The following is a 24,722-nucleotide window of genomic DNA, read 5'->3' as shown; positions in this document are numbered from 1 at the left end:
CCAGAGGTGAACGGGAGGAGAGGACTGACAGGAGGCCAGAAGCTAGGTTGCTCCTCTACTTTAGGCTGGTCCTGGGGGGAAGTGGATTGAGAAAAGTCAATGCACGCGGTATGTTGAGAGGTTTGAGATCTCCATGGACTGGTTCATTCATTCGTTCATTCACTCATGCTATCAACGGTCCGCCTGTGGGCAGGTCCTATGTGGGGCAGTGCTGGGGACTGCAGTGACCCGGTCGTGGGCCCAGCCATGGGGGAGCTGCTGGTCCAGGATGTGGGGGACGGGGACACAGATCCTGCAGCACAATGCCCCAGGCCAGATGAGGAAGCGACTCCTTCCACCTGGAAGCGGGAGATCTGGGAAAACTTCCAGGAGGAGTCAGAAGGAGGGAAGGAAGGTCACCTTCCATTACCCAGAGTGGGTCTTGATCAAATCTCCTCCACAGCCAGGTGGCTTCCCCTCTCGGAGCTCAGATCCGTCATCTGTCAGTGGGTTCCGTGCTCCCAGCCTGAGCTGGGAAAGTGAGTGAGTAGGGCTCAGGCGCCAGCCCTGCACCAACCTGCCAGTGGTCGTGATGAACCTTTTCCTTCTGTGGGCTCCGGTTCCCCATCCGTCCCGTAGACAGGATGGTGGCCAAGGTCCCCCAGGACAGCTTCCCCTCCTGCCATGTGTTCTGCCCAGAAGCAAATCAGGCCCCCTTCCCCCTGCAGGGCCTGCCGGGAAGACAAGAGGTCCAGGCAGCAAAGCCCCTACGTGACCAAAGACAGCACCTTTGGGCTGGTGCAGGGAGGCTGGGCGCAGTTAAAAATAGACACAGCTTGGCTCTGGGCGTGGAGAGGAAGCCACACGACACCCACAGAGCTTCGGGGGCTGGGGCGGGGAGCAGCTCCGCCAGACACCCCTCCTGCCCCAGCCCCCCTCTCGCAGAGACTCTGGGGCGCCTCTCCCCTGGGGGGGGGGCAGGAGAGCGCCCTCCTCCTGCCCTGGAAAGGGGAAGCAAGGCCAGCTGTCCTGGAAGCGGGGCTGCAAGCAGAACGATTTCTAAAAATATGATGGGAAAGAGGAAGGACAAAGGGGAAGTCAGGAGGAGCTGGGGAGTGGATAGGGGTGGGCACTGGGGCACCCCCAGCTGGCCTGGGCAGGGGCGCAGAGGGCAGCCCAGCCTGCAGCGTGGGTGGGGTCCATCGTCCACGGGCAGCCCTTGAGAGGTGTGAAACTCAGAGCCGAGGGAGGAGCCCGCAGAGTTCATGGTGGCGGCTTGGGTCCTTCTTCTATTATTTGTTTGTGTTCTATTTCTGTTGTTATCAAAATGCGCCTCCCATGAGCTGCTCCAGTGTTTGAAACTCCAGCATCACCAGGCTCTCACTCTGTGTCCTTGTCACCCTTCCTGAACCATCTCTGCCCTTGGCACTGAAATGCAGAGAAGTCCCCGCTTTGAAACACAGAGGTGAAGGGTTGGAAGGTTGGGTGCCTCGCGTGACCGTGGGGACGGCACAGGGGTCAGAATCCTGCCGAAAGGGGACAGGGGACTGAGAGGGTCCATGAGCCTGCCTTCCAGACCACAGAAGAAGTTTCTATGCAGAAAGAATGAGGGACAACCTTCCCACACCCCCGTGCCAGCCCGCTGTCCCGAGAACATTTTCCACCCATGCCTGTGCCTCAGTCTCCCCAGCTCTAGGAAGTCGGCCTGGTTCTCTCTCTCACCCCCCAGAAAGGGAAAGAGGAACAGACTGTGGGCATCGTTCCGCAGCTGGCCTTCATTGTCAAACACGGAGCAATGGTCAGCATTTCCATGTCAGAACCACCAGGGCCAGTGTCCGATGGGGTTTTGACAATTTGCATGAAAATATCTGGTGTCAGAAGATCCACATCAGGGCGGTGGCTTCCGAGTCCTAGAGGGGCCTGGGTGTGCCCACCCTCCAGCTGTGCGGCCTTGGGCAGGTCACTGGACCTCTCTGAGCCTTAGGAGCCTCATCTATAGAATGAGATTGGACAGACCTTCCTCCAGAGCTGTCGTTGGGATCCAATGGGTAGAGGACGGCAAGAGCCCGGAGCCCACTGGGCCTGGCACATAGTAGGTGCCCCAGCCGCGCACCACCCCCAACAGACGGCTTCGCTTGTTTATTGGGCAAGATCTCAGAGCTGTCCCCGCAGATCCCAGGATTGCTGCGGGGACAGGAGGGGTGTGAGGGAGAGGCCCAGACACTGAACTGGAGGGCACCTGAGAGGCAAGAGGAGGAGTGGGGGCTAGCAAGCAGAAGGGAGAAGGAAAGGCATTCCAGATGTAGGGAACAGCACGTGCACAGGCCTGTGGGGAGGGCGCCCGTAGGAGCAAGCACAGGGCGTCCAGGAGGCTTCTGGCCCGGGGCAGGGACGGCACAGTGGGTGCTGAGGATGGGGGCGTGCCTGCGGGACTGGTGGGCCCCGGGGGGAATTCGGGGTCTTATCCCCAGGACAAGGGGACTCCGTGGGAGACTGGATTGGAGGTGCCAAAGGGAGGCAGGGAGACACAGGGATACCCTGCATTACCCAAGGCCGAGCCTGTGGTCTGCGTGGGGGTGGGGGTGGGGCCGTGGGAACAAAGGAGATGGACAGGGCATGAGGGTGGGGAGACTTGAGGGCAAGAGTGAGAGCTGCGTGTCAACGCGTCTCCTGGGATCCTGGCCACTTCCAGGAGCTCTAAGGATTAAAACGCATCATTTACACAGAGCTGCTGGCAGAAAGTAGGTGTTTCTGAGCTGAAGGTTAATGGGACTCTTGCTCTGTCCCCTGGCATAAGTGCCACCTCCCCCCTCCTCTCTGGAAACTGGGATCTGTAGGCCTGCAGAGCTCAGAGTTGCAGGGACAGAAAAGAAAACTCCCAAGTGGCGGTCCCCAGGAGGAGGGTACGCGGAGTCACGCCTACTGCTTGTGCCTGGATCTGTGTCGGTGACCTGTTGGGGACAGGGCACCATCTAACAGTCGTTGCTTTATGGTGGATACTGCATCCATCCAAGCCCGCTGTCGGCTCCAAGCCAACATCTCAGCTGCACCCTTGAGAAGCTGCGCCATTGCTCCAGCAGGCTGGCAGCTTCTGGTGGCGAAGTGTCGCTTCATCCGTGGAGAGTTGTACCAGCACGGGGCTGGCCGGTCAGAGACGGGCTGATGTCACGGGCCAGTCATTCTGTCTGCTTGGTGGTGCATGCCTTCTCTTGGATGGTTGCTGGAAAGCATTAGTGTGCCTCACAGAAATCTTCACCCTCGGGGCACCTAGGGGGCTCAGTCCGTTGAGCGTCCAACTCTTGATTTCTGCTCAGGTCATGATTCCAGGGTCAGGGGATCGAGCCCCGTGTTAGAGTCCATACTCAGTGGGGAATCTGCTTGAGGTTTTCTCTCCCTCTCTCTCTCTGCCCTCCCCCCCCCGACACTTATACTCTCTCTCTCTCTCTCAAATAAATGAAATCTTAAAAACAACAAAACAAAATAAAACACTTCACCCTCCATGTTCACTCCTAGGGGATCATCCACTTGCTCTTCCTTAGACCTCTCTGTTCCCAATCTTCCAATCTTCTTTCTTTCCAGCCTCGGACCAAGAGGTCAAGCCATCCTCTCCCAGTCACTGTTAACCTGAAAAATAAAACTGCCAGTTATTTTACCAGCAAAGATGGGTTTATTCCAGAATAGTATAGAAGTGCGATCCAGGACAAGCAAGCTATGGCCAGACCCTAGGCAAGTCCACAGGACAGAGGAGAGGAAGCTCTTTTACAGAGGAGAGGGGAGACGGAAAGTTAACTCCGTTGGAGTTAATGGGAGCTCCAGGTGTGGTGGCTTTTCATTGGCTGAGCTGTGACTTTCTCATCCGCTGGGCTGTTGCTGAGGGAGGAGAAAAGCCTCCTTCCTCCTGCTGGGAGAGTAAAGTAGGAGCTAAAATCTTTTCCACTTGCAAGGTGTGATCTCCTCCTGTTGGGTCTGCAATGCTGAGGGCATAAGAGCTCCCCCTGCTGGCCTCCTGACTCCATTCTGAAAGATAGTGCCTTTTATTAATTTTCACACCCTATACGCATGCGTATTCTCACTTCGCGCCACTGCTCTTTGCCTGTGAAATAGACGAGCAGGTGCTCTGCCACAGTTCGGCCCGCTGGGAGGACTTCTCACCACCATCTGTCCAGGATGTCTTTGAGCAGGGCTGCAGTTCAATAGCTATCCAGCTTTTACTTGTCCCCAAACACTAAGCCACCCATTCTGGCACCGAGTTCAGGCGTTTTGCTCCTTTGCCAGAAAGATCACAAGGGACCTACCCATGCAGACACAGTGTGAGCTGAAGGACCAGATACAACCACAGTGGCTGACATGGGGGCCTGGGTGACCTGTCCGTGGGGCTCACTGGAGCCCTCTGGCTCTGTTCACACCTGTTTCTGAGTGAACCACTTATGAAGGATCACTCTGGTGCTCACATGACTTAATGACTTGGTGGGTCACACAGACCCATCCTGACTGCCTGAGAAGGGCAGTCATTATCAATATGTCATTATCATATATAATTGTCTCAGTGTTGCAGGACCCTTCCTTCTGGGGACCTAACTTCTCCTCAGTCAACAGAATCTAGGTCTAAATATTGGTTCAGGTCCAGAAACTAGGCAAAAAGTCTTGGCTTTTAATGCAGTGGCTGTCCTTGGGGAGGGGCATATCCTTGAGTGAGGCAGTTCCATTTGGCTGAGTTAAGTTCCTGGGGAGGGACTCAGCTGTGACAGCAGCAGGCTACCCCCAACCCCACCCCTAGCCGCTACGAGAATGGGTGCCTTGGTCCTGAAGGGGAAAGCTGATGGCACAACATAGCACCCATTATACATGTGTTGGACACTTACCATTTTTTGAACACTTGCCTGGTGCCTCCCCATTTCAATACCCAGTTCCATCTCAGAGTCCAAGATGGCCAGGAGGGAGAGGTAGGGAAAGAGAGCCCTTCCTATTCTCTCTGCTTGCCACACTGTGGAAAGAGCCCAGATTTTCACTGACAGATGAATGAATAAAGATGCGGGATATATATACAATGGAATATTACTCAGCCATCGAAAAACATATATCTTGCCATTTGCAACCATGTGGATGGAACTAGAGGGTATTATGCTAAGTGAAATAAGTCAATCAGAGAAAAACAATTATATGATTTCACTGATATATGAAATTTAAGAACCAAAAGAGAGGAGCACAGAGGAAGGGAGGGAAAAATAAAACAAGACAAAATCAGAGAAGGAGAGAAACCATAAGAGACTCTTAACCATAGGAAACAAACTGAGGATTGCTGAAGGGGAGGGGGTTGGAATATGGGGTAACTGAGTGATGGGCATTGAGAAGGATGTGTGCTGTAATGAGCACTGGGTGTTAAATGCAACTGATGAATCGCTGACCTCTACCCCTGAAACTAATTGTACGCTGTCTGTTTATTCATTGAGTTTAAATAAAGTTTTAAAAATATTTTCTCTGCTTTCATTTGGGAGAGATAATATCTGTCCTTGGAAAACCTAAAAGAAATGTGACCAGGTATTCCCTAAAGCTAGGGCTTAGAGAGTCAGGGAGCGTATGGACAGGCAGACAGGAGAAGGCATCCCAGTGCGGAGAAGTTGCATGGGCAAAAGTGGGGAAGTAAGACTGAGGGACAGTTTGGGGACAGTGAGGAGCTGGCAGGCTGGACTGTCAGGCTCTTACTGAGAATAGTGGGGAATAAGGCTGGCTAGTGAGGCCGGGACCAGAATGAGAACTTTTCTAAGTAACAGAGAGTCCACAGAGATTTTGACTAGGTGAGTGTTGTAGATGGAACAGGATGCACGATGGGTGAGAGGTGGGTCACTGACCCCAGTGTGGCACCTTGCAGAGGATACCAGCACACACGTGTCTCCCTTCATTCATTTCCAGGTGATGAGGAAGGAACCCAGGCTTTGTAGCCAGCCCAACCCAAGTCCCACTTTGGCTCAGCAGCTTGTCCCTGTAGAACCCTGGCCAGGTCACCTCATCTCTCTGAGCCTCAGTGTCTAGAGCAGGGACTGTGAATTGTCCCCCAAAACCCAGTCTTCCCATCTTACATAGTAAGGATATCAGGACCACCATACTAAAGGCTTATTTCCCAGCTTCCTTTGCAGCTAGGTGTGGTCATGTGACTACTTCTGGCCAATGGCGTGTGAGGTAAAATGATACACCACTTCCTGGTTGTGCAAATAAGCAAGTGGATAAGTGATAAACACGGGATCCAGGGAAAGAGTAAGTGAAAGTTCCAAGGAAGGACAAATGCCCCAGCAAGTATTTTGAGTAGCTGCTATGTGTCAGGCTCTTTCTAGGGGCTGAGGATACAACAGTGAGTGAAAGTGTTGACATGTCTGCTCTCATGGTTCTGGGAGTATAATGAGCAGAACAGAAAAGATGCAAATAAATAAAATGGTTCTAGGGAGTCTGTACCCAGAGGGTGCAAAGCTGGGTGAGGGGGAGGGTAGAGGTAGGGCCTATTTTAGGGAATGTAGTCAGGGAAGGCCTCCTGGAGGAGGTGACATCTGGGCCAAAGCCTGAGTGATGAGGGCAAGCAAGCCCTGGGTTTCTGGAGGGAAGAGGGCTCTGGGGAAGCGAGAGCTGGCCCATGTGGCTGGAGCGCAGTGGTGGAGGGGAGGGTGGTGAATGGGCCAGTGACCGCTGGTTCTTCTCTCTCCAGACCCAGCGGAGCTGAGCAGCGGGGAGACAGAGGAGCTGCAGAGGATCAAGTGGCACCGGAAGCAGCTTCTGGAAGACATCCAGGTGTGTGCACACTCACGCTCACCAACGTGTGTGCGCATGTCCACACACACGTTCGTGCTGACACACCCTCCAAGCACTCCCACCCACAGCAACACACTCCTACATGCTCACACACCTCCCCACTCACTCCTGACTGAGCCTATTTGGACGGTGGGGCCGGCCCCCAGGAGTGGGGGGGACCGGAATCCCAGGGGGGCTCCCCACTGCCGGGCCCAGCTGCCAGGACCCAGAGAGAGCCAGGAGCGGAGCATGGGGGAGGGGGGAAGGGGCAATCTGCTAAGCACCTACTATGCACCGAGCCCCGCCTGGTGCTCTCTGCACTTCACGGCACGGCAGGCTCTACTCCCATCTGCGTGGCCCCCATCAGGTCTCATCTCTACGCTGGGCCTCAGTTTCAGCGCCTCTAAAACTTAAACCACTTCGCCAAGATAACACCAGTATGTGCCCGGCACTGGCCAATGCACCAGCCGCCCAGACGTTTCACTCATCTGGTTTTCAGCCACCTCTGAGGCAGGCCCTGGTTCTGTTCCTGGAGTGAACTGGGCTCAGTCCTGCCCCTGGGCCTTTGCACTCACAGTTCCCACGGCCTGGGACTCTCCTAAGGTCTCCTTGTGGCACATCCTTCTCATGACTTCATCGTCAGCTCCAATGCTGCCTCCTGGAGACTTCCCTGACCGCCCCGCTGGGGTTGCTGGGACCCCACCCCCACCCCCACACACATCCACCTAAGAAAGTTGAAGATACAGAATCATTCACTCAGCAAGTATTTTCTCGAGACCTACCATGTGCCAGGCTCTTCCTGTACCACGACTCAGATCATTTTCTTTTTCTTTTTTTATTTGAGTAGAGTTGACACACACTGTTCCATTAGTTTCGGGTGTATGACATGGTCATTAGACAGGCCTATCCCTTACGCCGTGCTCACCGCAGTGTAGCTGCTCAGATCGTTTTCTGCACGGTCATTTCATTTGCCCATGACCCCTATGATCCCAACCCCATCCTACTGGGAACTCTGTGAAAGCTTGGGTTTCTCTTGCCCACCACCATAGCCTCAGCTCGATAGTCAAAGCATAGTAAGTGCTCGATTAATACTTGCAAGTGAATCGTGGGGAAGCCGCTCAGTGACTTGGCCAAGATCATCATATGGGCTGATGACGACTGGGCTCAGATCTAGTCTCCAGGCCCCTGGCTGCCGCTGGGTTCCCAGACAAGCTTGGGGACCACGCTCATCCCACAGACTGCAGGGAAAGGTGAGGAACGGCTGGGCTGGGTTCTAGGGTTCATGCCAGGGACTCATGCTTCTGCCCCGTAGGGGGGTGCTGGACGAGCCGCCACTCTGCTGTCTGCCCAGGGGTCGTGGCTGGTGTAATTAGGGGGTCCTCTGGCACTGGGCGCCTCCTGCAGGGTCAAGATGAAAAAGACTTGAGAGGAGTGGGGACTGAGTCAAGGGCAAATGACAGAGTCAGTGGATGGGGGATGGAGGCCAGAGAGGAGCTGGGGCCTGCTCCTAGGGCGGGGATTCGTTCCTTGTGGCTGGGGAGGCGGTAGGGAGCTATAGAAGGAGCTGGGGAAGGGTAGGCTCCAAGCTGTGCTTGGGGAAGCTGGCAGCTGGGTGGAGAGGGCTTGTCGGGTAGGCTTTTGGCTAAAAGGCAGGAGACGCCACAGCTGCAGAGCGGAGCTGGGAAGGATGGAAATAGAATGCGGTGAAGGTGGGGACTTGGGCACTGCCTCCCCCAAGACAGGAGCCCTTGGGGAATCGGGTATCAACAGGCAATAGGTTGGCTTGAGAGTGTGAGGATAAGAAACATCTGGGAGGGGCGCCTGGGTGGCTCAGTCATTAAGCGTCCCCCTTCGGCTCAGGTCATGATCCCAGCGTTCTGGAATCGAGCCCCGCATCGGGTTCCCTGCTCGGATGGGAGCCTGCTTCTCTCTCTCCCACTCCCCCTGCTGGTGTTCCCTCTTTCGCTGGCTGTCTCTATCTCTGTCGAATAAATAAATAAAATCTTCACAGACAAAAAAAAAAAAAAAGAAGAAGAAGAAGAAAAAGCATCTGGGAAAGGGCTCTGTCAGGGGTAGGGGCCCTCAATGGCAGCTCAGTGGAGTCAGGGGTCAGTGGAAGCGGTTGTGGGGGAGGGGGTTCGGGAATCCCTTTCCACCCCAGCCTCTGTCCCTGAGTTCCCTCCTGCCACCCCACAGAAGCTGAAAGACGAGATCGCAGATGTGTTTGCCCAGATTGACTGCTTCGAGACCGCGGAGGAGAGGTGAGGGGCTGGTTAAAATGCAGGGCTGGGCCCATCGGAAGAACTTGATTTAGGAGCCCTGGGAGGGGCCCAGCCCTGCATTTCTCGTGCTCTCCCAGGTGATTCCAATGCAGGGTGTGAGAACGCCACTTGGAGGCTCTTGGGGAATATTGGCTCTGGCTGAGCAAGGCATCCTTGGGGCTCGGAGGGGGTGCCCTGGGATCCTGGGGCAGTCCCGACTGACCTCTTTGTGTCTACAGCCGGTTGGCTCAGAAGGAGAAGGAGCTATGCATCGGGCGTAAGAAGTTCAACATGGACCCCATGAAGGTAGGCAGTTGTGGGGGGCTCAGGTGGTCATGGAGCCAAGGGAGCTGCAAGCTGGACACCTTCACAACGTCCTCTTGTTCCCCTCGACTGACAATTACCCACCTTACAGATGAGGAAACTGAGGCCCAGCAGAGCTCAACACCTTGTCTGGTGTCCCAAAGCCCGTCAGGGCTTAAGGGCTGTGTCACCTCACAGCATAGCATGAGGTGGGAGCCAGGAGGTTGTGGGGACATTTCGTGAAGTCCACGGACTTGGAGCCTGCTGGCTGAGCCTCTGCTTCCCCCTTAGATCCTGGGGCTCAGTCTCCAGAAGTGTGTTCCAGGCTCTCTGCTAGGGGGAGCCAGTCTGGGGGTGCTGGCACGGAGCACCCAGGGCTCAGGGACCGGCCACGCTCTCACCCCTCCCCCCCAAGCCCCCCACACCCCCACCCTTCCCCTGCCTCGGAGCAACCCCAACCCCACTTCTCACCCAGCTAGGTGGCAGCCGGTTCCCTTCCTGCTTGAACAAAGACCGGAGGAAACCACAAGCTGACACACGGAGGTGGGGTCAGGGCAGCCAAGGGGTCCCTGGAAATTTACTGCTCTGGCTGAGAAGTTGCCTCTTCCCCATCACAGTGTCACGCACCCGTTCACCACCCACAGCCACAGGATCGGACCCCAGCCCCATCCACATGGAACACACACGCACACACACACACGCACACACCCGCACTAACTCATACTCCCACCAGAGCACCAGGGAGGGGCCACTGAGGGGTCCCAGGACCCTCTGCCTGTCACTGAGAGCCTCCCCCTCAACTTGACCCACACCTTCCAGCACTCTTCCCCGAGAGGAACAGGGACACAAGGGAACCCTCACAGAAAACCAGAGACGGACCCCTCAAACTCCCAAAATTAGAAGGGCAGATTCTGAGTGTGGGGCTTGGGGGGGAGGCGTGTGTGATATCGTCAGATCAGGAAAGCAGTTTCACGTAGAAAGGGAAGGAAAGGCGCCACAACGGACACTGTCTCCCTCTGAGTGGTGGGACTCAGCAATTTCCTCTCCTTTTGATTTAGCTGGTTTTTTCTAATTTTTATACAATGGACATAGATTACTTGCGAGAAAAAAATGCAACACTATTTTTAAATATATAAGTTTTCAGGGGACAAAAGAAATGTCTGAATCATTGAATCTTAAAGTTATAAATTCATAGAATCATTGAAGCATATAATCCAAGAGTTAGGGGCGCCTGGGTGGCTTAGTAATTAAGCATCTGCCTTCAGCTCAGGTCCTAATCCCAGGGTCTTGGGATCAAGCCCCGCGTCTTTAAAAAAATAATAATAATCTAAGAGTTCAGACTGAAGGGGACCTGGAGAGCCCATGGCGTGAACCTGGTTCATTGCAGGAATGCTATCTCTCTTTGCATGCCTCCAGTGATGGGAGACTCACCATCTTACAAAGGCAGCTTCCCTTAAGGAGGGACAGAACTTCCCAGAACAGTCTATGCCTACGTCAGAATGCCAGGCCCCCATGCCACACCACCTGTCCCCCAGTCTGGCCATGGGACGCCCCCTCCCTTCCTCCACTCCAGCCGGTGGCTGTGTGGGGGCTGATCATGGGCTCTGCATACCCCCTCCAGGGCATCCAGTATCTCATTGAGCACAAACTGCTGACCCACAACGTCCAGGACATCGCCCAGTTCCTGTACAAGGGTGAGGGCCTCAACAAGACAGCCATCGGCACCTACCTGGGGGAGAGGTAAGGTGGGGCGTAGCCTTAGGCAGATAGGGAATGAGGGTGTGCAGGGGTGCACAGGTGTGTGTGCATGTGTGCAGGTAAACGAGGGAGTGAATTATGTTAGGGAAGTCATAACTCTTGGGCTCGAGAGGACTAACTGATCACCCCCTCCACCTTCTGAACCAAAGCCGGGCTTCCTTCCTTCCTCCATTCACTCGTTTGTTCAACAAATAGGTATGTTTTAGTATCTACCGTGTGCCAGGCAGTGTCTAATCCCTGGATTTATCCTAGTGAACAAGACAAACAAAACTCCTGCCCTCAGGGAGATACATTCTAGTGCGAAAGACAGATCCCCAAATATGTAAAATACGCTAGAAAATTGTAAGTTCTTTGGCATGCAAATAAAGCAGGGAAGGGAGATGAGAACTACTGCGAACTGCAAGTCAAGGGCTGTGACTTTAAATATTGTGGACAGGAAGGGTCTGGTGGAGGAAGTGACGCTTGACACTTCAAAGGGGTGAGCAGTAAAGACATCTGGGGTAGAGCATTCCAGACAAAGGGGACAGCACATGCAAAGGTCCTGGGGCAGAAGCATGCTCAAGGAACGGCGAGGAGACCAAGGGAGGGAAAAAGTAGTAGGTGACAAGGTGGGGCTCCATGGGAGGGTTCTTGGCAGAGGAGTGGTGAGAAAGGATGCCTCTGGCTGTTGGGGGTGGCAGGTGGGCTGGAAGTGACAAGGGGGGAGCCAGACCAGCAACCCTTCTCCCAGGCTCCCCAGTGAACACATTCCTTCTCTTAAGAGAGCAGAGGATGCAGGTGGCACAAAAGGGCAGAGCTTCCAGATTTGAGCTAGGAAGTGGGAAGAAATGGGAGTAGGCATGGTTCTTTCCATTGTACAGATGAGGACAGGGGGGCTTGGGGAGGTCCAGGGGCTTGGGTAGGGTCATGCAGGCAGGAAGTGACAGAGGAAGGACTTGACACAGGGCAGGCTGCTCCCAAGCCAGAGCTCCCCTCCCGGGTGAACACACCGTGGGGGTGTGCGGGGGCTGATATGGGCTCAGACAGAGGCGAGCAGACCAGAAGGTAGCTCCAGCCGAAGGAGGACGCGGCTCCCCTCCCCCCACCTCCCCCACCCCCACTCCTCCAGGAGGTGGGTGCGAGCAAGTTCCCAAGTGCGTGTGCCTTCCTTCCTGCCCTCTCCAGGGATCCCCTCAACCTGCAGGTCCTCCAGGCCTTCGTGGACTGCCACGAGTTTGCCAACCTCAACCTCGTGCAGGCCCTCAGGTGAGTGGTCTGGAGAGTGGGGCCCCGCCCCCGGGGGTGGCCCAGCCTGGGGCGGGGAGGGCATCAGGAGCCACACTAAGGGCACGAGCACAGCATCAGGAGCGGAAAGGAGGAAGTGAGGAGCAGGAATTCGCTGCTGACAGCAGCCACCTTGGAGCTGAGGTCACGTGGTCTCACCCGGCGCCCTGCCGGGAGTAGCAGGTGCCTTCCTACTGCAGCTGCTGCTCGCCTTCTTACATTATCATAGCCGGATTGAATTACCAGGATGACCGTTACTATTACTTCCACCATTCCCACTGCTTCTGAGATTAGGGTTTTGTTTGTTTTATTAATACAGTGTAGGAGGTATTCCCTTTATTATTACATATTAAGCCCTGAGCCAGACTGCCGGGTTCATATTCCAGCTCTGGGACAAGTCTCTATGCCTCAGTTTCTTCATCTGTAAAATGGGAATACTAATAGTATCCAATTAGGGGCGCCTGGGCGGCACAGTCGGTTGGGCATCCAACTCTTGGTATCGACCCGGTCATGATCTCAGGGTCCTGGGATCGAGCCCCATGTCAGGTTCTGCACTCAGCAGGGAGTCTGCTTGAGATTCTTTCCCTCTCTCCCTGCCCCACCCCCCACTCACTCCCTCTGTCAAATAAATAAATAAATCTTTAAAAAAATAATAACAGGGGTGCCTGGGTGGCTCAGTGGTTAAGTAAGGGTCTGCCTTCGGCTCAGGTCATGACCTCAGGGTCATGGAATCAGGACCCATGTCCGGTTCCCTGCTCCGTGGGGAGTCTACTTCTCCCTCTGCTTCTGCCTCTCTCCTGCTTGTACTCTCTCTCACTCTCTCTCTCTCAAATAAATAAATAAGTAAATAAAATATTTAAAAATAAAATAATAATAGTAATAGTAGTAGTGGTACCAAATTCATAGGGCTGTTGGGGCGCCTGGGTGGCTCAGTCGTTAAGCGTCTGCCTTCAGCCCAGGGCATGGTCCCAGGGTCCTAGGATCAAGCCCCCATCGGGCTCCCTGCTCCACTGGGAGCCTACTTCTTCCTCTCCCACTCCCCCTGCTTGTGTTCCCTCTCTCGCTGGCTGTCTCTCTCTCTGTCAAATAAATAAATAAAATCTTTTTAAAAAATTCATAGGACTGTAAAACTAAACAGAAAGTACTTAGAATTGGCTTAGTAAGTCTTACTGCTATGGGTAATGCCTGGAAAATCAGCTCCCGAATGGGGGCATTTGATCTGGGCTTTGAAGGATGATTAGGAGTTTGCAAGGCAGAGAAGGAAGAAGCCACCACGATCCAAGCAATGTGGCCTTCCCTCCAATTCCCACGCTCTTTAAGGGAGAGGGGTAGGTGGTTGGGAGTCTCCAATATTCATTCCGCCCTTCTTTCACGGGTTACGGAGCAGTCCCTGGGTGCCCAGGCTGGGATGAGGCCCAGGGGGAGGTGTGAGAGCAGCACAGACAGCCCTTGCCCTTGGGGATCTAAGCCTGAAGCTCTGGGAGGGCTTAGGTTGGAAGAACAGGAAGCCCAGCCAGGGGAAGGCACCTGCCCAGGGGGCCCCAGTCAGATCCCAGGGCCGACGGAGTCACCCCTGGGCTGAGGCGGAGGAGCCACAAGGGGTTCTGGGTTCCAGATGAGCGGAGAGGGGCACACACCCCGCTCCTGTACTTCGAAAGAAAAGGCACCTCTGCTTGAGCCTAGAGGACGGGGGCAGACTCTCCCATTTACAGGATAAAGACTAAGGCTGAGAGGCAGAGCAGCTTATCCGGGGTTCCCCCCACCGGTGCCCCCGCAATCCCCACCTGCCCCACCACTCACAGCCCCATTCCTCCCCCAGGCAGTTCCTGTGGAGCTTCCGGCTGCCAGGCGAGGCCCAGAAGATCGACCGGATGATGGAGACGTTTGCCACCCGATACTGTCTTTGCAACCCAGGCGTGTTCCAGTCCACAGGTGCCCATGTGGGAGGGCACATGGGGCTGCGGGACCCCTTCGGAACTGCGGGCACATGGCCGCCCCACCCTCTCAGTTCCCCCCCAAACACGCAGATCCTGGGAGCCCAGACTTCTTGGCTGAGTGCCAGCTTTGGGCCAGGACCTCTGCTGGGCACCTGTCAGGCACTTGCCAGGCACTTGTCAGAGCTGCCTCAGGGCCCAGTCCTTGGGAGAGGAGACAGGACATAATGCACCGTCCCCCTGGCCGAGGGCAGCGATGGCAGTCAGCCTATCCAGGACGGCTTCCCAGAGGCAGTGGGGTCTGAACAGGGCTTTCAAGGATGAATAGGAGTTCTCTAGGAGGTCAAAGTGGAGAAAGGACCTTTCGGGCCAGAGTTTTCATCCGAGCAAAGGCCAGAAGCAGGAAATACACTGGGCAGGAGGTTGGGGGCACAGGGGTATAGAAAATATCAGCAAAGATCAGTACTGCAGACCACCACCCGCCCCCCAGCAGGGTGGACAAGAAGTCATCATGGCCGGCTTGTCCTGGCTTCTTCTCTGTTCCTGAAGTTACCGCAGCAACAATAACGAGTTCCATTTCTTGAGCACTACCTGGGCAAAGTCAGGGAATCTTTGCACCCGCTCTCTGAGGTCAGCACTGTTCTCCTCTCTGCATCTAGCACAGACTCAGAGAAGAGCCGTGGCTTGTCCCTGGCTGTGTGACCATAGTCAGGTCCCACGGAGCACCTGCCCTACCTTGTAGTTGTATATAAATTGGGGCTGTGTTTATTTATCATCTGTCACCTCCACTAGTCTAAACACCCCACAGGGCTAAGGGACCATATCAAATTTATTCCCCAGTGAATCCTCGGTCCACAGCATTTCGTGGGTGCACAGTAAATATTTGTAGAAAGGATGGAATTTTAAAGCACCAGAACGGAATCCGTCTAACTGCGTCATTTTGTGACCTTGGGCATGTAACCGAACCTCCTCGTGCCTCAGTTTCCTGCTCTGTGCAAGGGGGTTAGTAACAGTGCTTGCCTCGCAGGGTTGTAATGGGCACGGGCAGCTTCTCGGTGGTTCTGTCGGGTGCCACTGTTTTCAGAGGTAGAATCGTCGATGTTCTAGGGCGTGAAGATACTTCAGGTTAAACCTCCTGATGTCACAGATGAGAAGCTGAGGCAGTCAGGTACATTCCCGAGGCCCGCCGGGGGGTTGGGGACATAGCTGGACTTCCCTGGCTCTGGACCCAGGGCCTAAAAACGCCCCAGAGGAGCAGTCACCTCCCTCCCAAATGCTTAGCCCACCTCGCCCCCAGGCCCATGAAAGTCTGAGGGACGGCACAAGAGCTTGGGCCCCCGGAGCCCCCACAACGCCGGCAAGATTGTCTAGTTGCACGTGACTAAGGCTTGAACAGTGTAGCCGACAATACGTGTTCCCCGAGTTCTGCGGAGGCAGAGAACAGAGTGGGCAGGGAGGCTGGAAGGGCTCGGGGAGAGGCTTGAGCTCGAGCTGAAAGAGGAGGGTTGAAATGAGTAGCAAAGGGAAGGGGAGGGCCTGCCTGGCAGGGGGCCCGGCGGGAGCCAAGTGCAGGGGTGGGAAGGCGTGGGAGGGGCTCAGGAGCTCAGCGGAACTTTCTTTGGAGCAGGGAGGCCTGTAAGAGTGGGGAGGAGGCTGGGCCTTGAACTCCAAGCTAGGACAGCCTGGACCTTTGGGGTGTTGAGACAGGTGATGCTTGACCCCTCGAAGCGGCCAGGGCAGAGGAGGGGAGAGTGACGGGGCCAGGACCGTGACCGCTGTCCCATCTCGCAGACACCTGCTACGTCCTGTCCTTCTCCATCATCATGCTCAACACCAGCCTCCACAACCCCAATGTCCGGGACAGGCCGCCCTTTGAGCGCTTTGTGTCCATGAACCGCGGCATCAATGACGGCGGTGACCTGCCTGAGGAACAGCTGCGGGTAAGAGGGCCCACGGCCGAGGCCACCTGGTCGCCGGGCATCTGGTCCCCAGGCCCGTCCTTGGGTGGACAGCCCGCTAGGGGTGCCTCTGAGATAGAGCACTCCAAGAGGGGGCTCGGAGAGGGGCCACCCACGTTGGTGACTGTCTTGAGACGGGTGGTCTCAATCTGGGCACCCATCATTCGCACTTTCCAGAAAGGGTGCCTCACACAACTCGAGTGTTTTGCTTGGAAGCCCAGATTCTTAGACTCTCTGCATGTCAGAGCTGAAAATCCTCAGACTCTGTTAAAAGCCTTCCCTCCTTCAGACAGGGGGAAACTGAGTCTTCCATAAGGCAGCTCGCAAGCCAAGCGGAACGCAGGCCTCCTGTCTCTTCCTCAAACAGCCCCCACTCCTGCCACAGTGCGCTAGGCCCCGTGCCTGGCACAGGGCACCTAGGGATGAATCAACCACAGGCCCTGCCCAGGCCAAGTTCAGGGTCTGGTGGGAAGATGATGCATGTGTGAACCCTGTACTAACTACGGGGACGTAACTACAGAGACACAACTGTCATTCTCCTGGGGGCAGAGGAAGGGGGCCATCCTGGAAGACTTCACAGACATGATGGCTTCTGACATGGGCCTTGAAGGCTGAATGGGAGTTTTCCACAGAGGGAAGCAGAGAAAGGGCATTCCAGAAAGGGGAAACCGCCAGAATCCAGGCCTCGCCTGGCTGGGAAAGGGAGAAGGGTCCAGAGAGGCAGCTTGGGGTTGCGGGTATGTATGGACAGGAACAGGTGGCAAGGTGGGGCCGGAGCCTCCGAAGGAGGCTTCGAATGACAGCCTCAGAGGTTTGCCTGGTAACTATGGACAACACAGAGTTAGGAACTGTTTTGTGAACACGGGGGTGAGGTTCAGAGCCTGTGCAGCAAAGATGAATTGACAGTTCATTTCCAGGACTAAAGATGCCCCAGAGCTCAATAAAGCTCCTGTCGCCTCCCAGTGACAGCCTGGCAGGAGGGGAGGAGAGGGTGCGAACCCCACCCTTCCCAGCTTAGCACCCCGCCAACTCTGGGGGGGAAGCCTGGGTCTGGAAGGACTCGGGTGCCCCTCCCTGTTTAAGAATTGCCACGCCCTTAGCCCACCACCCTCCTTGGTCCCCAGAGTAGAAAGTTTATCATGGGGGCAAGGTGGGGGGACCACAACACAGAATGAGGCCTTGAGAGCTGGTTAGAGCTCCAGTCAAATCCCATCTCCCCCGTGCGTCTGTCGGTGACCTTGGGGAATGACTCACCCCCGTCTCCAAGCCACCATTCTCTCAACCAGGATAATGACGCTTGCGTCACCGAGCTGCTGGGAGTAGCAATTTGTAAAAATGTAAAGGGCATAGCCCCTGCCAGGTAGAGAGCACAGGCTCTACATGGAGGCTTAGGTCACTCTGAAGAATAATAACCAATAATTTTAAAACCCCGGCACTTAGTAAAATGCCCAAAATCTAAAGTGCATTTGGGAATCGGTAAGCATCTCACTGTGGTGCTGGCGGGGGGAAGCTGGGCACACCTGGTCTGGCAGATAATGAGTTAATGACACGCCAGCATTATTGCCTCAGCCCCCCAACCCCCCCATGAGCCTTCTTGAGCACCTCCCTCCTTGGGCATTTTTCCCAATTCAAGCCTTTTGTTAATAACAATGCACTACATTTGTGAAGAGCTTGTAACTTTCTCCTCCTGGGCTTTAGAGTCTAGCATCTCAATTTAGCTTCACACTCTGTCTGGGAGGTCTGGGAAGGGTTTATGACCCTTCTCGCAGCCAAGAGAAGCAGGCACAGAGGTGGGGAGGGGGGTGCGGAGAAGGAACAGAAGGTTGGAGTCATAACCACATCCAGATCCCGGCTCCCCCACTCTCTGGTTGTGCGACGTTTAAGTGGCTTGACCTCTCTGAGCTCCCAGCTCATAGGATTCGTGTAGAAATGTAAGGTATTTAGCCAAGTGCCTGTGTCGTGAGTGTGGCTAATGAATCCAGAGGCTTCCCAAGGTGGGAAGAAAACCCCACAAGCCTGGTCCTTGCTCTTCGGGGCGTTTACTGCAGAAGTCTGGTGGGAGCCCGGGAGCTGTGCAGATTGGGGGGCGTCTGCCCGCCTTCTCTCTGGGCCTCATCTTCCCTATATGTAAAGCAAGAACTCACCTTTAAGCACCTTCAGAAATTCAGAGTTTGCCACCTGGCGGAAGGATTCCCCATCGTGGTCCTGGAGCTTGGGCCCTGCTGAGGATACATCATGCTTCTAAGCTGAAAGAGGCTTCGGAGAGGTGCACTATGGGAGGCAGGGGACAGGGGACAGGAGCCCGTCTTGCCCTGGCTATCCTGATAGGGCTGAGGCAGAATGCCTAAGAAACTCGGGGCAAAGGTACAGGGTGTGGACTCGGAGGATAGGGGATCAAATCCCAGCTCCCTTTGGCCATGACCTTGAGTGTGAGCCTCGGTTTCTTCATCCACAAAGTGGACAGATGACGGTGCCCTCAGGTGGTTCTCCTGAGAAGCCTAATTAATGCACTCTAAGCTCCTGGCACTTGGCAGGTACCCAAGAAATGCCAAGAAGGGAACCACTCACTTTGAGAGAGCTGCCCAGAGACGGAGCTCAGGTGGAAGAGGGGAAGAAGGAGAGAGGCCAAGAAGGAGGGCTCTCCAGCCTCTGGTGTTATAGGTGGAGAAACTGAGGCCCAGGCAGGGGAACAGTCTCCCAGTTCAGGGCATCCTCTGCTGCGGGCAGCCCTGGACCTCCTGGAACCTTGCCCAAACATCTCCATCAGCACTGGCCATGTACCAGGCCCAGTTCTGGGCCCTCTATGTTCTCATTAACTCCTCCTGACACCCTTAGGCAGTGGGCACCCCTCCCAGTTTACAACCAAGGAAACCGACCTCCAAGAGCAGTAGCTGGGTCTCATAGTTTGTGAGGACACCAGCTTCGAACCCACTTCTGTCTGACTCCAGCGCCCTTCCTTTGGCAGAGACCAGAAGGCAGGATTTGGGGATGGAGGACTTGGCTGTGTTTCCCAGCTACCAGTTGCTTCCTGGCTAATGGAATCTCAGTTCATGTCATGGAACAGATCAGGGATCAATTTGGCTTCAGATCGGTCGGCTTCAGGCTCAGCTTGATCAGGGTGCTCAGTGAGGGCAGGACTCGATCTGCTCTCTCCATCTCTCAGCAGCCTTCTCCTCCATGTTGGCTTCCCTCCTAAGCAAGTGTCTTCAAGCTGCGGCAGAGATGGCCCAGGCGGCTTCGGGGTTCATTCTTGCTTAGCAGTTCAAACTTAAGTCCCAGAATTAAGGCTTATTGGCTGGCTTGGGTCACATCTCCTCCCTGAACCGGTCACCGGAGGCCAGTGGGAGGAAATGTTTGGATTGCCCAGATGGGGGTCATTCCCTCCTTCCTGGAGCCTGGGCCAGGGGGCGGTGAGTGTCAACCCCCCTCAGCCATCTGGACAGAGTGTCTGGGCAGGTGAGCCCCCAGAGGAGAACTGGGGGTAGAGAGAGACAGAGACAAGACCAGCAGACCCGCAGAACAGCTGGAAGGTGGCAGTTGTCTTTCTAATCACGTCTGCCCAGCCTGGTTTGGTGGCCGCCCACACCCGCACAGGGGTGTTTACTTACGGGGGAGGGCTGGTGTTTACAAGGTGCAGGGACGCTAGATGAACCGAGCCATTTCCTCTGTGGGGGCAGAATGTGCAAGCTGATAGGCGACCCACAGAAGCTGCCAGGGGGCCCCTTGTGGGTACCGCGGAGGATGAGGCCCCCCTAGTGTGGCCCCCTGCTTGCCTCCAGGGCCTCCCCAATGTTGGTCTGTGCTGACAGCGGTGCTGACAAGGCCTTTCTGCCACTGGCCTTTGTTCGATCAGCCAGCACCACTTGGGAATTCCCAGGGCTGGGCCTGGGCTGGAGGGGCCGCAGGGCTTCCTAGCTGCACTAGGGGTATGGGGGTTCCACAAAAAGGGCAAGTGGTCCCTGCTCCTCCCTGCACCGCCTCCCCCCAGCACAGCCAGGCCGAGCCAGGGCCTCCAGAGTCAGTCCGAAGCTACCTCCATCGAGCCCAGGGAAAGCTGCTTCTGGTGGCATTGTAACCCCCAGCCCCAGAGCTATCAGGTCAGCAAAGACCTTTTAAAAACCAGCAAAACACCATTTCTAAAACTTTGGGGGACTCACACAGTACTTGTGAAATTTTTCATTTCAAATCTCAAGGAAACCATCGAAACAGCAGTATGCACAAAGGCAACAGAAGGAGATGACTTCATTATCTTCGAGACGAGATCCAGCATTGGGTCTGGTTTTAATAAGCAGAAACCGTTTAGAAACATATTTCCAAACAATTGAAAATATGGGCAGGTTGATCGTAGAACACAGGGCCCCGTGGCAGGGGGTTCAGAACACACCGGGATGATCCACTGCGGACATCCACATGGAGGTCTCAGCCTTAGCTTGCATACCTCCAGGGACGAGGAACTCATTACTATACCAGCTTGTTCCATCCATATTCCAGCAGCTCGAACTGCTAGAAGGTCCTGCATGGAGAACCGAAATCTATTTTCTGGGAACTCCCACCCCCGTGATTGCAGCCCACCCGGAACAGGTCTCTGCCCTTGAGAGCCGAGTTCGGCATCCCACCTTGACTCTGTCCTCGGGCCGGGCCTCTCGACACGGGCAGTCAATCCCCAACTCCCTGGTCGATCCTCTGTGTCCCCCGACCCAGGGTACACCTGGAAGTCTCTGCTATTGCACCTAAGCAAAAGGGGGGCCCCCTCCCCTCATGGATGTTACCTAAGGAGGCCCTAACCCTGGCTGCAGTGTCCCCAGTGTGTACGTGTGTCTGAGCGTTTATACACGTGTGCCCACACACAGGTGAACATGTGTGGGGGTGTTACAGGTCCCCGCTGGGTGTCCTTGTCTGCAACGCTCTCAGACCCAGGGGTGACCATCTCTGACTCCCTCATCTGACCTGGAAGAGGGGTGCTGGGTGGCTAGGTGAAGGCAGGAGCTGTATGCCTCCCTCCTTCCTCTTCAGCTTCCCCTGAACCTAAGGTAGGGAGGGGCTCTCATCCCTGTGGAGTCCATTTAGCAAGCCCCCCCCTCAAACGCTGAAGGGTCAGCATTTTTCTCTGTATTTCTGCTGATGAGGACCAGCAAATCCGATAGGGTGAGGAATAGGCCCAGGCTCACACAGCCATCAAGTGACTAAGCTGAGATTTTTAACCCAGATAGCCTGACGCCAAAGCCAGTGCTCTTCTGGAATTCCAGCAACAGGGGCCGGGGAGGGAGAGCTGGGGGGCGCGGTTACCATCAACCGCCTGGTCGGTAAGGAGTTGCCAACCTGTTTGAGGCCAGGCCCTGGGGGAGTCCTGGGGGTTGTGGCACCAGGCCTGCCCTGGGGGAGCGCCCCACCCAGTGGGGGAGACCCAGCCCGGCAAGCAGACAGGCACGGAAGTGGTGACAGGGTGGCAAGGGCCGTGGGTGAGGCGGCTGGGCACAGTCTCTCTGAGGAGCGGCCTCCCCGCGCACTGCTCTGGCCCCAGAGCAGGCGGACCTGGCACGCGGACCTGGCACGGAGAGTTCCCAGGCCACACGGGCCCCGCAGGGCTGAGGCTCCGGACTGGGCTGGACATCACAGCCCGGTCTTCTGCTCTCTTCTCTGGGGACAGAACCTCTTCGACAGCATCAAGAGCGAGCCCTTCTCCATCCCGGAGGACGACGGCAATGACCTCACTCATACCTTCTTCAACCCTGACCGCGAGGGCTGGCTTCTCAAGCTGGGTGAGGCGCACACTCGGGCACGCGGCAGACACACTCGGACACACGCAGGCACACACCGGACACACGCACACGTTAACATGCAGCCTCGGGGGTTAAGTCAGGTAACACACGCACGCGCACACACACACACCCCGTTTCCTGACCCCCAGTGCAGCTGTCCGCCTGCCGCATCCCTCCATCTGTCTGTCCTGGGACAGTGGGGGGGGGGGTGGAGGACGAGCAGGAAGAGGAGATGACAGGCCAACAGTCCTATAGACCCTTCAACTACAGGCCTGTCTCTCTTCCTGGAGGGCTTCTGAGGAAGCCAGGCCCAGAGAGGTTAGGGTACCCATCTGAGGCCACACAGCCAACAAGTGGGTAGGCAGAGCGTTGGGCGTCCCTGAGGATGGGGGAGGAAGTGGGACAGGATGTGGCTCAGGGGAGCTTCCCTTCAGCATGATGAGGGGCTGGGAGAACCTCCCGCCTGCAGAGAGCAGCCACTGGTGGAGGCTGGGGTGACAGCTGCTGCCAGGTGGAGGCTGGGGTGACGGCAGGCTGCAGAATCTGGCAGGGGAGCTGCAGGGCCCAGCCGTCTGCCCCTGGCCCCAGGCACACTCCTGGATGCCTCCCCAGCAGAGGCAGCCCAGCCAGGGACAGTGGTATTTGGAGGCAGGTAAGGACAGACACCTCGTGTTGGAGCAGAGGCCTGGGCTGGGGCTGCCCGCCAAAGCCCTCCCTGTCCCTATGCCCCTATCCCAGCCCTTCTGCAGACCACAGGGCCTCCTTCCTTGCCTGATGGACTGTTCCCAGCCCCAGGGCGACTCTAAGTCACAGATCCCAGCTCCTCCACGCATGTGCCAGTGGCCAAGTTCCTCGGCCTCAGTTTCCACAGCTGTGAAACGGGGACCATGGTCACTGGGAGGGTTCAATGTGTGGCAAAAGGGCCAAGCACTTGGGCTCCGGAGCTAGGACGCCAGGCTCGAATCTGAGCTCTGCTGTAGGACCTTGAGCAGAAGACTGAGCCTCCCTGTGCCTTGGTCTCTTCATCCGTAAAATGGGGTTAATAACAGTCCCCTCCTCATAGGCAGTCCTAGGGATTACTAAGCAAATATTTTCTAAAAACATCTAGAACATTGCCTGGCAAGCCAAAGATGAAATGCTTAGCACGGTGCCAGGCAGGGAGCAGGCCAAGGAATGAGCTGAGGGGGAAGGGCGGCCACTGGGCCTGGGGCCTGATAGCAGAGGAGCCTTGAATGCCAGGTCAAGTGGCCAAGGGATGCCTGGGGTGATGGGCGCCACTAGGGTGTTTGAGTGACCAAGTGATGGGTCTGGGGGAAAGTGTGGTGGGTTGGGGGTTGGGAGGCTCGAGAGCAGGGGGCAGAGGAAAGCTCTCTAGGCCCTGCTGTCACGGAAGGAAGTGTCAGTGGCCCAGGGAGAGGAAGTCCAGCTGACTGCGCCGTTGGCCTCTTGCAGGGGGCCGCGTGAAGACATGGAAACGCCGCTGGTTCATCCTGACCGACAACTGTCTCTACTACTTCGAGTTCACCACTGTGAGCAGGGGTCTCCTGAGCCTGCCCCTGCCCCTCCCCACCCTCCCCGACTCCCTCTCAGCGGTCCGCTAACAGAGCTTGGGGCCCCTTTGAGATCATTCAGCCCCTCTCCGCACCCATTTCAGAGGGGGACAAACTGAGCTGACCGGCAGGGAGGAGGACGGGCAGGGCCAAGGGCCAAGGCAGAGCCACGCTTATAGTCCAGCCTCCTAACTCCCAGCCCCTCCATTCGCTGCTCCCCTCCCCCTCCAGGGCCAGACAGAGTCTGGGGAGATGAGTGCACTCCGCTATGGGTTTGGGGAGCCCCACAAGTTCATTCCCTGCCCTGGGTGTCAGGGCTGCATTTGCTGATCCTGGCCTTCCCCCCTCCCCCACTCCTGCAGGACAAGGAGCCGCGGGGTATCATACCTCTTGAGAACCTCTCTGTGCAGAAGGTGGATGACCCCAAGAAGCCAGTAGGTGGCGCAGTTGGGTCCTGAGAGCCCCAGCCAATGGGGGTGGGGGCGGGGACGTATTTCTGAAATGGGGTGGGAGGAGAGGGCAGCTGGCCTGGGCCCTCCAGGAGGCCCTCGGTGGGTGGAGCTCAGGGTTGCCTCGGTTTCCCTCCCAAGGGATCCTGGGAGGCAGGTCAATGGCATCAAAAGGGCATGGTCTCATTGTCTCTCAGAGCCTGCCTCTGACACTGGCCGATGGCCTTGAGTAAGTCTCTGCTCCCTTCTGAGCCTCAGTTTCCCCTGCAGTCAGCTGGGGGTTTTAGGGGAAATGGTGCATTTAGGTCGAGCTTGGCACATGGAAAGTTCTCAGCGTGAGGGGGAGCAGCTCCTGCCCCTTTGCCCGGCACGAGAAGCCGGCCCTGGGATGGGGTGCGTCTCGCTGTTTGTCCTCACTGAAGCCCAGGAAAGCCCTGCCAGCTGCCCTCTCCACCCACCCCTGCCCAGCCCTCACCCCACCACCTCCCCGCAGTTCTGCCTGGAGCTCTACAACCCCAGCTGCCGGGGCCAGAAGATCAAGGCGTGTAAGACGGACGGCGAGGGCAAGGTGGTGGAGGGCAAGCACGAGTCATACCGAATCTCTGCCTCCAGCCCGGAGGAGCGCGACCAGTGGATCGAGGCCATCCGGTAAGGGCTGCCTGGGCCTCCCGTCCCTTCCAGAGGCCCCTGATTCTCTCTGGGCCTTGTCTCCTTTTCCGCAAAAGGGCTAA

At 56.3% G+C, this 24,722-nt stretch overlaps 1 protein-coding gene across 1 annotated transcript in view; it reads left to right on the top strand.

Annotated features, from left to right (window-relative positions):
* CYTH4 (cytohesin 4) overlaps positions 1-24,722 on the top strand; it is a 29,234-nt gene that overhangs the window by 1,397 nt on the left and 3,115 nt on the right. Inside the window, exons 2-12 of the mRNA XM_045779958.2 lie at positions 6,674-6,756; positions 8,953-9,017; positions 9,257-9,323; positions 10,942-11,060; positions 12,243-12,323; positions 14,161-14,273; positions 16,067-16,215; positions 21,881-21,992; positions 23,445-23,521; positions 23,905-23,976; positions 24,485-24,639. Coding sequence (XP_045635914.1) covers positions 6,674-6,756; positions 8,953-9,017; positions 9,257-9,323; positions 10,942-11,060; positions 12,243-12,323; positions 14,161-14,273; positions 16,067-16,215; positions 21,881-21,992; positions 23,445-23,521; positions 23,905-23,976; positions 24,485-24,639 — 1,093 coding nt within the window. The remainder of the gene's footprint in view (positions 1-6,673; positions 6,757-8,952; positions 9,018-9,256; positions 9,324-10,941; positions 11,061-12,242; positions 12,324-14,160; positions 14,274-16,066; positions 16,216-21,880; positions 21,993-23,444; positions 23,522-23,904; positions 23,977-24,484; positions 24,640-24,722) is intronic.

The sequence above is a fragment of the Ursus americanus genome, chromosome 17 (assembly GCF_024610735.1).
Source record: "Ursus americanus isolate L20-20 chromosome 17, mUrsAme1.1.p, whole genome shotgun sequence".
Lineage (NCBI taxonomy): Eukaryota > Metazoa > Chordata > Mammalia > Carnivora > Ursidae > Ursus > Ursus americanus.
This window is presented reverse-complemented; position numbering and strand designations above follow the sequence as displayed.